Below are 15476 nucleotides of genomic sequence, written 5' to 3'. Positions count from 1 at the left end.
AAAGGTAATCTTTCTCTTTGACCTACTCACTCCTGCACAACCTATTCCTTCATTTACTAATGAAGTTGTTTTTTTTTTTTTTTTTTACCCAGAAGAGTTGCACTAGCTCAGCCAGGAGCAAACAAAAAAGTTATCCTCAAAGATACAGAGGTATTCTGGTATAAGCTTCAGTGTAGGTACAACATCAAAACCAAGTTTTTATTTGCAAAGTCTGTTTCTACTTATGACTTATGATTTTCTTATATCCAAGGGGCTTCAAATTTGACTGCATAGTTCATTAATGTGGAAAACATCAGTGATTTTCTTCTTCTGTATTATCCAGGGAACAAAGTGAACAGTTCTACACAGTAAGAATTACTACCTCAAGCTTAAGACACAACTAAAAGGAAAAAACAAGCAAACAGAACAGCTAAAAAGAACCACAAAAACATACACCCCGCAGTGCAATGCATGATTTTAAGGTTGGAACACAGTCTGGTCTTCCACTGATCAGTCTAACTGCAAGAATTCAATTCAGGGGTAAAGTTAACATTGACAGGTGACATACAGACTTGTTTTTTCTGGTTTTATCAGAATTTTGAGAAACCAATAATTTCCTTACACAGTTAGGAAGCTCTCCCCTTTTATGTCCTGCTTACACTTTAATATTCAGAACAGCAAGAAAACCTTAATGAGGCACCCAGTTACATCTTTCAGTATTCTACCCCACACATCAACAAACCATATTTATACATCATAGTAGTTCAGGATTTAGAAAAATTTACAAGAAGGTGACTTTTCCTCCTCCCGCTAGATCCAAATTTTGATTTGTAGATGCTTGTGGGAACTATTCAGAAAAGAAAATCTAACCTCAAATAGCTTTCCTAGGTTCCTTCCCATAGGAACTGCAAAGAGGAGCTTTGAAAGCTAATTCAGTGCAGCTACAGTGAGGCTTTTACTGGGAATTGCTCCCTATAAATCTGAAACTAACTTCTGCAAATATTCTTCTTTGGTCACATCCTCAGTGGTTTCAGAAGCTTAACAGCTACAAGACATACATGTTTTACAAGCATTAAACATTTTTCAGGCTATCCGTACCCTTGAAGGAACTTCCTTTGGCAAACACACAGCGTACTTTTAATGATGTATGAAATCCTGCAAAAGATATTGTCTATGCTTTCAGATTTAAAACAAACAAACAAACAAACAAAATCACAACCCAACAAATGAAAAACCTCAGCGTAGTCAAGTTCACATTATCTTTAAGCATAACAATTTTCTGCTACTTAGATTTAGATAGCTAACATATTCTCACATTAGGGTCGTTCACTACTTAAAGCATAAGCAGAAGAATTCGAAGTGCAGAGAAAACAGCGAAAGTACTGGTCCAAATTATGCTCTAGTCTGGGCAAGCTGTTGCTGTTACTTCCAAAGATGGCTGGTTGATCAAATAGTGAAAAACTGGACGCACCTGTTTCCAGATTTTGCAATAGTCCCATGCAATGATTAAGAGTTACTGACTGAGTAACCTGTTGATGTGACTCAGCAGTTTGCTTTATGTTTCCTTTCTATAACTTTCTCTGAGAGGGATATCCTGTAGAAGTTCCAGGGCTTAGATATCCAGTCATACTTCACCTTGATTTCTTGCTTTTCCTGAAACATTAAGTGTTTTATCTTCTTCATATTCTGCTTCCAGCTAACTGTTCCCAAGTTGTAGTTCTCTTTCTCCCAGTTTCAACAACATTTTTATGTTCTCTTAAAGCAGTAAGACGCAATGTACACATTACAGAAATGAGGCAAGAGGATATCTTACTTGAAGACTTCTACCTATATCAGGTTTCTTATCTTGGTAAGAGTCCAGTTTCTTCCCTAAGGAATAACAAAGGTTAGAGCCATGCTATGTGACACCAAGAATAGCATCACTGGGTTGCCCAAGGGTGAGGGAGAAAAAGAAAATTTCTGCTTTCACCAGTAACACAATGCCTCAACACAAAAGACTTGCAAATGGGAAGAGGAGCATTAAAAAAATGCACCAGTGGCTGGACTTCAGTTCAAGCATTACTGATCAAAGTCTGTAATTAATTAGAAAGACAAAAGCTATCACTGAAATGGGCAGGTTCAGAAGAAAGCAAAAACAAGAAGTTCTTTGCCTTTCTAGTGAAAAACTGTTAAGTTTTGTAGTAGAGTAGAGTTGCAGTTCGTTCAGAACTGGAAAACACTTTCATTTCAAGAGGAAGAAAGCTTCAGCTACCTTGGAGACTCGTAATTGTAAACTCAGCTTTTGCTGCCAGAGCTGAACAGCTTAATTTGCAAGTCAATTCCCGATTTACACTATTTTTAACATCTTTTAAATAGAAAAAAAAAACTACCACCAACAACAAAAAACAAAACAGGCTCTTGGTTGATGCTTTAAATGCATCAAGTCTCTTTAGAATTCTTTTAGAGTGAAGGAAAGGAACTGTAACAGCACAAAATGAAGATGAAAAGAATAAGGCAGCATTGCCTCATTATATTTAACTGAAACAAAGTAAATGAAATATTTAATGACATACAAGCCAACTTTAGACATGAAATCGTAGGTATATTTTTATTGTTCTCCGTATCAACAATCCTTCAATCCTCAGTTTGCTACTCTTAAGAAAGTGAAAACTGAGTCACGTGGATAAACAAAGAATATCAATACAATCTTTGCTATCCTGAAAACTGTTTTCAAGTTTCCTGCATGCCAAAGCTAACAATAAACACCAGGACCCCAGATACACCCTTGAAGAATCTGTAAGCAAAAACAAAGGAATACAGTGAGACTGCCTTAACTAAGACCCAGCCTTCTGCTCTATTACACTTTGGAATACATAGCCCAGTATAACTGTATTCCTAAAACTTTAAAATAAATAAAGTTTGCATGTGCACTTTTTATGACAGATGTCATCAAAGGAATAACTGGAAACAGTCACACTTCACCAGAACCTATTTTGTAGTCCAGAAACAGTCCTGAACTAACCTACTAAGGGTCTAACAACAGAGGCCAATGTTGAGAGCCCCATTAGCTCCACAAATTCATAGAAACAAAGCACTATCGTTATTATCACGTGAACTGAGTATTTCCAACACTGCTTTATCCCATAAGAAAGAAGCAGCACTGCATTTCTGTATAACGAACGACAGCATCTTTGAGTATCAGAGTTTGTCACAGGGATGATTTTTTGTAGCAAGACAGAAGCTAAAAAGTAGATGAAAGTGCAAAGACTTCAGTTTACAGTCTCATAGAAACACTATCTGAGAAAAGCAAGTCGCATGCTGCAATACAGCAGTGATTCTTGTTTAACAAATGTGAAAAAGCAGTAATGGACAACTACCTAGCAATTCACATGGGAGGTAACTTAATAAACATTGACTATGAACCCCATAAAATATTTTAGAGTTTGCCCACACCAAGACCTTCGGTATCTCAAACACTATTCAGGAAGAAGGCATACTGAAGGTAGGCAACCCCTGCTTTGGGATAACAGGACACTACATGAACAAAAGGTTCCATGAGGCACTGCTACATGAAAACAGTATACAAACCACCAAACATGTCAGACAGTCTTTACACATACTGCTCTATGCTTGTAGCTGCCACTGAAATGTATCTGAAACCTCAACAAGTAAGAGAGGGGATCTTTTAAGTAACAATCAAAAGACTCCCTTACCTTCCTCTTGCATCTTTGCAACTTTTCCTTCATCACTTCACTGAGACTGTATTCTTTCTGCATGTTTAAGCAAATTCAGATACGTCAAAGTTAACTCTGGAACTTATTTGTCCCTACAGCACACAGAGATTGAACTCCAAATAAAACTCTACTGGTCAAAGACACACCTAAGAAAGAATCGCCTTTGTAAAGCTTCCATTCCAAAAAAACTATATTTCAACAATATTGGCATTGCTACCTCAAGTGAGAATTCATACATGATGAGTCACAGGGATGCTATCCAGGTCATTATTTGGATACCTCAGTTCTGCCCCATCTAGATGGCAGCGCAGCTGTAGCGAATATCTTCATTAATAAGAGATTCCAAGAATTAGTCAGAAAGAAATTTCACTCACCATCTTTCATGATTCACACACTCAAACAAAAATACAAGCACGTGAGATTTAGCCCATGGAGACCTCATTTCAATTCCACTGGGCTACAGAGAGCCGGATCTTAATCAAAAAATGAACAATCAAAAGTAATGTTATCCCTATCCGTATGTACTTAAGAAAATGTCCACCTTAATTTATAGGCTAATACTTTTCAAAAAAATCGATTTTTTGTTATTGTATACAGTTATTATAATTATGTATGTTAGTAACCATTTTAACATGGAAATTTACATGTAGGTAAGAAATATTTAAATTTCTGGTTGTTACTGAATTATTCCCTTGCATGATTCAAGGCAGAATGCATCAGCATTTCAGTTTCATCAGAATGGAAATAACCAGCCAGCCAATTATTAAAGAAATTCTTTAAAAAACTTATAATCATCACACATAATGAAAGTATTCAAGCTATCTAACAGGTTTTTTCTGTTGTTGTTGTTGTTGGTTGACTGGTTATTTAGAGCTGTTCTTAGAGCCAAGCATTTGAAACACATACACTGGTCTGGACAGTAAATTAAGTTTGGTCATGGTAGCCCTTCACATAAAAGTCAAAATAAAGCTACTTTCATTTTCCAAGGTGTGAATTAATTTGCATTCCAGCATTTTTTCTCCACTACAACACAGAGAATATTTACTCCCTTAACTTCTAGCATACCACCTTAAAAGGAGTGATGCAAAAACTTCCACTAACCTTGCATTCATTAAACACACACTCACAAGAAAACAGCTAACAAAAGCAGCTTAAAGGAAATAATTTTCTTTTTACCAGCTTACGCAGGCTCAAGTTTAGCTTGTCTTAAACTGCCTCACTGAGCCAAGGAAATACTACAAACACAGGAAAGTACCAGTCCCCCAGAAGTCACACTAACACAGCTTAGGGAAAAAAGAAAGCAGATCAAGCATCCTGTTTGTTTACAATCTAAGCTCTCATGCAGCAGGTCTAAAAGTTTAGCCACGGGCATTAAGTTTGAAATCAGCCCATCAGTCCGTGTTTGGAATGCACTTGATCACAGCAGCGAGAGAAAAGTGCATTATGATATCTGCAGATGGAGAATTTAATATCATTTCGTCCAACTTCTGTATCTTTTCTGCACTTGCTGCATCGACAATACGTTAACTTACACGTATAGACGCTTAGGAAGACAGCATTACATCAGCTTACATCGCACTTAGAAAACCATATGGCTTTCGGAGATAATTTTCCCATGCTGATCTACGAAGGCACGAATGTGTCAGCAAACCCCACTGCTGAACAGATTATCTGGCCATGCTGCAAGGACACACCAGATACCCCCAGACAATGGCAGAGGGTGATTAATAGTCACGGCTCCAGCTTTTTTTTTTTTTTTTTCCCCCTTCCTTAAACCTGCAGAACCAAACGGAGCTAGTTTCGAAGCTGATACAATCAGCTCCCCAAACACTGCGTGGCTGTTAGCAACCTTTATCACCGTGCGGCGGGGAGGGGGGCGCCGCTGCCCCACCACCCACCTGACAGCCGCGGCACCGCCGCTGCGCCCTGAGCGGCCCTCCCCGCCCGCGGGGGTTAAGCTCACAGACGTGGGGCCCAGAGGAGGAGCTGGCAGATGGAAGGGCTGAGAGGAAAGAGGGAGGGAAAGAGGACGGAGCTGCCCGCGGCCAGCTCACCTGCGGGACCACCTGCGTCCGGCTGCCCGCCCTCCAGAGCCACCCGCCTCGGCTGGGGGCACGGCGCCCGCAGGACGGCAGGGGGCAAAGACGCCCCCGAGGGACAGCTGGCGCGAGGGAACGCGAAACCAGTAAGGAGCACTTTAAAAGGAAAAATAAAATAAAACTAAATAAAATAACATAACATGAAATGCTCAGAAAACACCCCCGCCCTCCCCGCCGCACTCGGTGTCACGGCTCGCCCCGGCGAGGAGGAGGAACGGGAGCCTTTCCCGGGCGCCGAGGGAACTCTCCGCACCTCCGTCCCCCCTCGGCGTGTAGAAAGCTTTCCTCCGGAGCTCTGGGAAAGGCGAGGGGAAGAGCCCGGCGAACGGGGGCGCACCCGCCGCGGTGCCAGCTTCCTGCCGCGCCACGGGCGGAGGGACGAGGCGCCGGGTCCCGCTCCGCGCCTGTCAACCCCCGCCCGCCTTCCCTCCCCGCCCGCCTATGGCCGCTCACCTGCCGCCTGCCCTCCGGCCGCCAAGCCACCGACGCCCTTGCCCGCGCCAACGGTCGCGGCGCTCCCGGCCCGCAGCCTTTCCCCGCTCCTGCCGCGGCCTCAGGAGCAGCCGGAGTCCCCTCCGCTCCTGTTTGGGAAGGAAACGGCCACCATGTTACTTTCTCCCCCGCAAACGCCTACAGGCGGGTCCAGACCCGCCCCGAAAGGAGGCGGTGGCGGCGGCGGCGGCGGCCGGGGCAGGGGAACGGCTGCTGCGGGCAGGGGGCGCCCGAGGGCGGCGGCGGGGGGGTGTCAGCCGGAGCTCGAAGCGCCCAGCTAGGCCGCGCTTCGGCGCGTGGGGCCGGGGCTGGAGGGCGCGGAACGCGAGGGAGTTGTGCGGGGCTGTGGGGATTAAGCGGGCTTCCCTCTCTGAGCTGGCGAGGGTGTGTGTCCCGGCCAGGTCTTCTCTGCGGGGCTGGTTGGTGCCAGAGCTCGGTGGGTCATTTTAGCTGCCTGCCCAGGCAAGAGTATTTCCTTCATAAGTGGTGCTTCTTACCCAAGTATCTCTGTGAGGGAGGAAGGTGTGGGGCTGTACTTTTTCAGAGGGGTATTTCTGAGGGGGCTGGAAATTCGTGTTCCAGAGTGTTCTTAAAACCATAGAACGGTTAGGGTTGGAAGGGACCTCAAAGCCCACCCAGTTCCAACCCCCTGCCTTAGGCTGAGCTGTCCCGTGCCAGATCAGGCTGCCCAGGACCCCATCCAGCTTCATCTGGAGCACTGCTAGGGACAAGGGCACCCAAACATCTGTGGGCAGCCTGTTCCAGTGCCTCTTGGTGAAAAACATCCCCCTGACATCTAATCTAAATCTTCACTCCTTTAGTTTAAAACCGTCGCCCCTTGTCCTAGAGCTGTCTTGTCCCTCTGTAGCTGATCTCCCACCTCAGAGCCAGCAGAACAGCGCTTTGCAATCCCTTCCTCAAGAGACTGAATGGTATTTTTTGATAGAGTGATTGATGCATGGATTTGCCTCACCAGTTAGGTGGATTATGCTGCATCCTCCCGGCCAGGACTGCAGAAGTGGCTGCGCCTCCTTGTTCAGGCAGATGCCTCATTCCACTGCAGCGTGCTGTCATGGAAGCTTTCTGGACAAGATAAATCAGAATTGCACTGCCTTAAGTAACAAGCAATGGGCTGTGTCATAAGTGAAATATGGTACTTGAAAGGCCAAGTGTTTTTTTTTGTTTGTTTGTTTGTTTTTTTACTCCAGATCGTAGCTGTGTTGGAAGTTTTAGGGCCATACTTAAGGCTAATGTGTAGCCCTAACTGTTCTTAAAAGTGCAGAGTAAAGGTTTCTGCTTACATCCAGCATACAGAAGGATAAATTATATGAGCTACAAGGCAATGACTGTTTCAATAACTTTCCTTTGTTTTATATTTATGAAACTTTGTGGGGTGTGCTCTGGAAGATTATGATTTTACAAGACTTAAAGTATTTATATGACAACATATCTGAGCAGACCTTGCATTCACTAAGACACTAAGGCTTGATACTGTCACCTATAGTGATACTTGCCATGAGATACTGAAAATGAAAGAAAACACACAAACTAGAGCAGTGTTGCTTGAAAATCAGTGCAGAATCATAGAATCATTAAGGTTGGAAAAGACCTCTAAGATAATCCAGTCCAGCCACCAACCTGTTACCACCTTGCTCACTAAAGTATGCCACTCAGTGCCGCATGTACACATTTCTTGAACACCTCCAGGGACAGTGTCCAACCTGTTCCAGTACCTTATCACTCTTTCTAAGAGTAAGTTTTTCCTAATATCCAACCCGAACCTCCCCTGGTGCAACTTAAGTTCATTACCGCTCATCCTATTGCTGTTACCTGAGAGAAGAGGCTGACACCCGCCTCGCCGCCACCTCCTTTCAGGGAGCTGTAGAGAGGGATGAGCCCCCCCCCCCCCCTTGAGCCTTCTCTTGACTAAGCAATCCCAGTTGCCTCAGCTGTTCCGCATAAGACCTATGCTCCAAATCCTTCACAGTTTTATTACCCTTCTCTGGACACACTCCAGGGCCTGGTTGTCTTTCTTGTAGTGAAGGGCCCAGAACAGAACACAGTACTCAAAGTGTGGCTTCACCAGTGCTGGGTAGAGGGGGACAATCACCTCCCTACTCCTACTGGCTATACTATTTCTAATACAAGCTAGGATGCCATTGCCCACAAGCTAGATATACTGGAAATGTATGCTGACTACTTTCTGTTAGTACATTTTTCTAGCTTCAGCAGGTTTTTATTTTAATATTTCAAGCATTGCAATTATATTTAAATTATGTAAAGTGAAAAAGTACTAGCGTTTAAAAACATTCCTTCTATTTTACCAGTTAAGGTCACATTTTTTAATTAAAGACTAAGCCTTGCTTATTAACTATTATTTTGCATCATTGCAGAGCCAAATTTACTGCAAAATCTACTGTGCCTGTGGAAGATAAAGGTGCAGTGCTGCAAGAATTGTTCATCCATACAGTCTTAAAGAGATTTCAGTCTACCAATATAAAAAAGGAGTAGCATTCCTTGTCTCAGAGAAAACAGAGAAACGGACATTGGTTAAAGTGCACAGCTCAAATTGACAAGTTCATGTGAGAACCTATTCACTTTTGATGACTGCATCAGTGTTGGAGACTTTGTGGGAATTACTAGAGACATGTCTTATACGGACTTCCTCGGTCTCTTCTAGCCATACATTTACATGGCCGCATACTAGTTTTGACAGTCACCAGAACTTGCACTAAGCCCATTCAATTTACTAACACAATAGGAAACTCAACGTATTTTGCTGGTTTAGTCCCTCAGCCACTGAGTAGCAGAACTGGCATGAAAAATGAAATGACCATCCTTTTTGTAGCAGTGAACCACTAAATCATTGTCAAATTCCACCTACACAACTGAGAGAACAAGGCCAAGACAGAGGCAGCTAATTTATGTTCTTTTGTACCTCTCTGGTCCAGAGAATTAAGGTCTGCTCCTTGCAGTTTTTTTTCCTGAAATATCACAGGTTTCTTGATTCATCTTTATTTATCTTCAGCAGGAGCACTTAATCTAAGAAGCAATATACTCAGTAGCATGCATATGCCAGACAGCTAGTAACTTATGCTGAAAGTCTGTATTTTAAGAATCTTACATTATAGCAAATGAGTCAATGATTCCAAAAGGTAGGTTTAGATAATTTGCAAGCAATTTCAGTGAAATTACTTTAATTTGTCACCTGTTGCCACATCTACAACTCAGAAAGCCCTGATCTTTTAGCCCTATTGAAGCAAGCGATTTGTTTACTCTTGCTGCCTCTGACATGCATAGATGAGGGTTTATGCAGGCTGAGCCTATGATAACCTTACTTGGAGTCCTTCGATTTGGAAATGCAATTCTCTTTACAGATTCCTGACTAAGTACTTGATTATTTCCTAATTTTATACATGTTGGAAGTTTTCATTCCTTAATCTAGTTCTTTACAGTCATATATTCATATTTATGGGCATGACATCGAAGACCATGTGATCTCTGGCCTTTGGAACTTTTGTATGGAGTAGAAGTTTTGTCCAGAAAGTGGATAATGGAAATGAAACAAACATCCTAAGCAATTGTGCTAGCCGAGATCAGTTCAAAAAATGCTTGAAGCAATGATGTCAGTGTAATAAGTGGAAAATCCTTGTCATTGTTTACTTTTGAATAGCTGTATATGACAGAAAGCTCTGAGACTTAAGTGTTTGATCCTGTTGTGTGGCTTGTTATGATTTCACGATGTATCACTTGGCTTGTAGGATAGAAGGGAACTGAAGATTCACTTGCTCTTCCTGGCTTTTATCATTTAGTCAGTGATGAACAGGATGAATATACGGCTATCGCTGTACATTGCTCCGGCTTAAAATCTATATCTGATTCACTGCAATTAGAAGTGTAACTGTAGTTGACAAATCTATTCCAGCAATTCCATCAATCTGTGTATGAAATTGTCAGAATTTCACTAGCTGTTACTGTGTTGCAGTACCAAATACCTAGTCAGACAGGATTGCCTTGCTACAAGGCAATAAATACCAGCCTGGGAGCAGAGACACTCCTTTCTTTACACAGTCTTCTTTAAATAACTAACAGATGCTGCTTAAAATACTGGCTTAAACTGAGGAATACTTTAAAACTGTTCCTTTAAATAGTCGAGTTATCTTTATCTTCTCTGCATAAAGTGTGGCCGGATTTGTTAAGATTTTTATCTTCTCTCTCTTTTTATTTTTTAATTGTTATATTCCTTTTCCCACCAAAAAGTTTCAGGTACTGTCTCTCTGCGTTCTGCACAGAAAATAATGGGCCTTACACTTGCCTTCAAAGTACTTATTATTCCATTTGCTATTATTTCTTATATCAGCCCTCAGCATCTGGAAAAGACAGGTTACTCCTACTAAGTATTGAGTATGGTACCTTTTGGTTTTGTCAACCTGGAGCAAACAGTTTAAGTAAGCACAAGATTCTTCTAATGTCTCCTTCTTCTAGGAATCTCCATTTCTGGTCTTCACTGTTAACTTTTTCTCTTTTTTTCCTTTTTTTTTTTTTTTTTTTTAGTGCATTCATGAATTAGTTGTTACACAATTGTTCACTCTTCTCAGCGGAATGTTTCATATACTGCTGCATGCTGATCCTGACCATTCAGCCTGAGAGAGTGAAAATACCCAGAAGATAGTGATTTTTTAAGTACATTTAGATTTATGACTTACATGACTTTTAATCTGTCTGTAACTGCTCACTTAATTTATCATATGATAGTAGGAATATCTTTGAACACAATTTTTGTTTTAAATTATGGTCAATTTATGCTGATCCTCTGTGTCTCATGCCTATCTAGTCTCTAGGTACTTACCTAAGTCGTATTGCTCATGTTGAGTAATATGACCTCATTTTGAATTTATTTTTCAATAAAATTCATTTACTTGAATTATATCTGTAGGCTCTGATAATTCTCATAATCTAGTCTCCACTGTTTTCGTCAGAATAGACATCAGGATATCTATATTTGTCCCATTTGGACTTCTGTTATAAAATGAGGACCGCAAAGAGCACTGAACTAGAGGACTATGAACTTGATTTGGGTTCTGTTACACACATATGTGTGTATGATACACAGCTACATAAAGTAACAATCAAGGTAGGGAGAATATTCTATCAATTCATATTAAATAGAAGATGATGACAGTGTAGGGAAGAAAGGGTTCTCAGTCCTTGGGGAGTACTGTTTTGCCAAGATTGTTGGCACTTTATATTGAAAAGAGCAGTGTTAGATAAGATAGGTACATAGGTTAGTTTAGAGATGTAATAATTTCAGGAAAGAATACAGAAAATGCCCTCAGGAGAGACTGAGTGGTCTTGCTCAGTTTGTTGTATGGTCTGGGTTGTCTTGATTAGAATAAATAATGACCTTCACAAAGAGTATTCAGGGCTTTTTCATTTAATGAGATATAAGAAATAATGACTTGAACATAATGGCATATAAATTCAGCAAAGAAATATTACATACTTTCTTACTGTATAATAATAAACAATGGAACCAAATGAAAATGTAGATATTTCATTTCTGGATGGTTGTCTGGAAAGTGCTGTTTACTTCTGTAGACTAAGGAAAGCGATATGAGTTCATGATTTTTCTTGGCTTTAACATCTATCATTAGCTCCCAACATTCAACTTGTTTATTTTGAAATAGAGCCTGCATAACTAGCCTTTTGTTATTGTGGTGAGGACTGATTGGAATTGCATAACATAGAGCAAAATTTGTCTGTTATTTTATTTATCCTTAAAAGAAAGATAAAAGATACGTGTAGGAGGCTCTGTAAACATTAATAGTGTGTTTCTTGTTAAGACTCCCAGGATACTGGTGGAAATGGACATGCTCCTGCAAAACTGAACAAAACAGAAAATGAAATGAGGGGAAGTATGCAAAAACATTCCCATAATGTTGTGTGTTGTGGCTTAACACCGATGGGCAGCTAGGCACCACACAGGACCTCTCTCACTTCCCTTCCTCAAAAAGGATAGAGGGAGAAAAATACCAAGGAAAAGTTCATGGATTGAGATTAAGGCAAAGAGATCCCCCACCAATTACAACCATGGGCAAAACAGACTCAGCATAGAGAAGATTAGTGTAATTTCCTGCCAATTAGTAAAAAACAATAGCAGTGATTACTGAATTTAAACTAAAATCATCATCCTATTTATCTTTTCTATTTTCTCCCCTCAAGAGACTCTGGTAAATAGGGATGCAGTCAGTTCCTAGTGCTTCATCACTGCCACTCTTCGTCCTCACTCTTCCAGTGCTCCTTTGTGAGGTCTCTCCCATGGGATGCAGTACTTCACTGACAGATCCAGAGTGAGTTTACCACAGGTTGCAGTTCTTCAAGACTTCCAGATGGTCCCTTCCAATCTAAACCATTCTCTGATTTTGAAACTGCTGCAACATCAATCCGTACCACAGGACCCCATCTTCAGGAGCAGACTGCTCCAGCATGGGTCCTCTCATGGGTGGCAGATCCTCCAGACTTCTTGCTCCACCATGTGCTCCTCCACAGGCTGTTCATGGAAATCTGCTCCAGGTGGTGCCCATGGGCTGCAGGGAACCACCTGCTCCACCATGGGCTTCTCCATGGGCTGCAGGGAACTTCTGCTCCATGCCTGGAGCACCTCCTGCCTTCCTTCTGCACTGACCTTGGTGGTTTCAGGGCTGTTTCTCTCACAGTATCTTATTCCTCTCTCCCAGCTGCTGTTGCAAGAGAGGTTTTCCCTTCCTTCAGTCTGCTCTTCTAGAAGCACACTCAGTATTTCTCATCACTCAGCTCTGGCCAGTGGCAGATCCCTTTTGGAGCAGCTGGAGCTGGCTCTTACCTGACAAGGGGCAGCTTCTGGCATCTTCCCACAGAGGCAAATCATACGGTCCCTCTGTACCAGAATCTTCACACTTAAACCCTATACATGCTGTTTGCATTCAAGAATTAGAGATTAAGCAGTAGTTGTTACACTAAAAAAGTACAAAATGCTGTATGAGAGCGAGTGTGGAAATGATTGGGAAGTGAAACTGTTGTTAAGGTTGTCTTTTGTGAATCTAGGCTTCCGGGAAATGGTATTACATTGGTTACTCCTTGCTACAAGTGAGACATTTTCTCCCTGAGAGTTAATCACAGAACTCTGCAGCTTTACTGTTGCTTTCTCTCAGCTTTTCTCTCCTCTGACTCCGCTCTTCCTCTGGTCATATCCTCCCTGCTGCAACTTCTTATCTAACCTCAGCTTCCTACTTAAGTGGGAGTATCTTAAGTATCTGCAAGGATACTTAAGAGGGGGGAAGCTTCCTATTAAGCCGTTCTCATGCTGGGATGTTTGCCTACTTACTAACAGAGACTGGATTTAGTATGTCTGCAGAGAGAGATGTGTTACTGCAGTCTGAGACCCAATAAATCAGGCAGTGACTCCACAAATACTTCAAGCCAAAGGAGGAGGCCTCCATCACATCCCAGGGCCTGGTTCACAGTTTTTGTATTACATCCTTTATGCTGGCAAAGGAGTTCACATACCTGTGGAGTGAATAAAACCAAGCAACTAGGATATGGCAAAAGAGAGCAAATTTAGTTTTCTTGTGCCTTCACAAGTGCTTTTGTTTGCAAAAGAAAAGCATCAGCAAGGGCAGAAACGTTCTTTTCCCAAGTTAGTCAGCTTAAGTTATCCTTCAAAAAGAGCCACTTGAAAAGCAGCTGCATACTCATAGCTGATCTAGTTGTACTGAGGAGGCAGATAAGCACTGTTTGAGGTGTCGGCCGTCAGATAGATCTGCCTCATTCACACAGTTCGGGCTTCTATTTAAAAAAAAAAATACAACAACACAAAAAACACACAGAAATCTTACCTTTAGAGTAAATTGTATAAGTGGGTTTAGAAGCTAAGTCCACGATTGTAATTTTGATCTGAAAGCATCCACCTGAGACCTATCCCTCAAAGGCAAAAACAATCAGTCAGTGGGAATAATGGAGTTTGGTCTCAAGGTCCAGAGAATATGTAAATACATCAAGTGGGTGTGTATGTGGTTTTATTTTTCCTCTAACTGATCCTTTTCAGGCTACTAGGGTACTTTACTGGGAAAAGAGTGGGAGGTCAGATGTGAAAGGGTGGGTATACAGGCGGGTTTGTATGTAGATGTAAAATGTTCTATCTCATTGGAGAGTGTTCAAGTGCAGAAGTGATTCTCTTTCAGAGCTCCACAGGTAAACAGCTAGTTGAACACTAACCAGCCATTTCATTTTTACAGGTTTTCGTAGGCTTTACAGGTTTTGTTTTCATCTGAACATGAAAGACTGCAGCTTTCCCAGAGACTTGTCTGCTCAGTTTTTATACCTCCTGCTTGTGACATATTTCTGGCATCAGATGAGTGAGGAATGAGGTAGGATATCACTCTACCCAAGGTTTATGTCACTGGCTGATGGGTGACTCAGCCTTTCATCTTTCCGAAGTAAATAAATAGAATTCTCTGCAGTTTACCATGGGTGGTGGTTTCAGTCATGACCTTAAAAGTTTGTGTTCTTTCTACTCCATATATTTATTTTATTTTATTTTCTTCTTTTAGAAGATTAATTGGTTGTTGTGCATTTTTTTTTCCTAAATCTTTGTTAGTTTTAAACTTTACTCTCAATTTTGTTACCTATCACATGGCCAAGAAACATCCTAATTACATTATTATTTTGGTGTTATTTGCTGATGAAATATGCAGACATGCTCCATATGTATGTTGTTTATGCATATCTTATCAGGAAATACCAAAAATTTGGTAGGCAAAGCATGTCCCAAAAGCACCAGAAATACACACAGCCATCGTATTTCTAATTCTTCCCTATTGCTTCTAAAATGGCATGTATAAAGAGAGTAGAGGTGCTTAACACTTATCTCTGGTGATTGCAACAGGACCTGGGGGAATGGCATGGAGCTGCATTGCGAGGGAGGGGGAGGGGGGGTCAGACTGGGCGTTAGGAAACTTCCCCAGAGAGTGGTCAGGCACTGGAATGGGCTCTCCAATGCAGTGGTCACAGCACTGAGCAGTGGGAGTTAAAGAAAGGTATGAACTACACTCTCAGACTATAGTTTGAATTTTGGGTTGTTCTGTGCGGAACCAGGAGCTGGACTCGATCCTTGTGTTTCCCTTCCAACTCAAGATATTCTATGATTCTTCTATGA

At 41.7% G+C, this 15476-nt stretch overlaps 1 protein-coding gene across 12 annotated transcripts in view; it reads right to left on the bottom strand.

Moving 5' to 3' along the window:
• DENND4C (DENN domain containing 4C) overlaps nt 1-14265 on the bottom strand; it is an 83238-nt gene extending 68973 nt beyond the window's left edge. For 3 of the 12 annotated variants that reach the window (XM_046905885.1, XM_040656252.2, XM_025144804.3), the window contains exons 1-3: nt 14158-14265; nt 7257-7366; nt 6245-6372 (exon numbers count right to left, since the gene is read on the bottom strand). Coding sequence is in view for 3 of the 12 variants with exons in the window: in XM_046905884.1 (XP_046761840.1) it covers nt 7257-7357 (101 nt within the window). In the remaining 9 variants the exon portion in view is untranslated. Of the gene's footprint in view, nt 1-5746; nt 5888-6044; nt 6158-6244; nt 6436-7256; nt 7367-14157 lie in introns of those variants that run through there. The other 9 variants (XM_046905884.1, XM_025144802.3, XM_046905889.1 and 6 more) reach the window with 5 other exon arrangements.
• Between the last annotated feature and the right edge of the window lie 1211 nt (nt 14266-15476).

This window comes from Gallus gallus, chromosome Z (genome assembly GCF_016699485.2).
Source record: "Gallus gallus isolate bGalGal1 chromosome Z, bGalGal1.mat.broiler.GRCg7b, whole genome shotgun sequence".
Taxonomy (NCBI): domain Eukaryota; kingdom Metazoa; phylum Chordata; class Aves; order Galliformes; family Phasianidae; genus Gallus; species Gallus gallus.
This window is presented reverse-complemented; position numbering and strand designations above follow the sequence as displayed.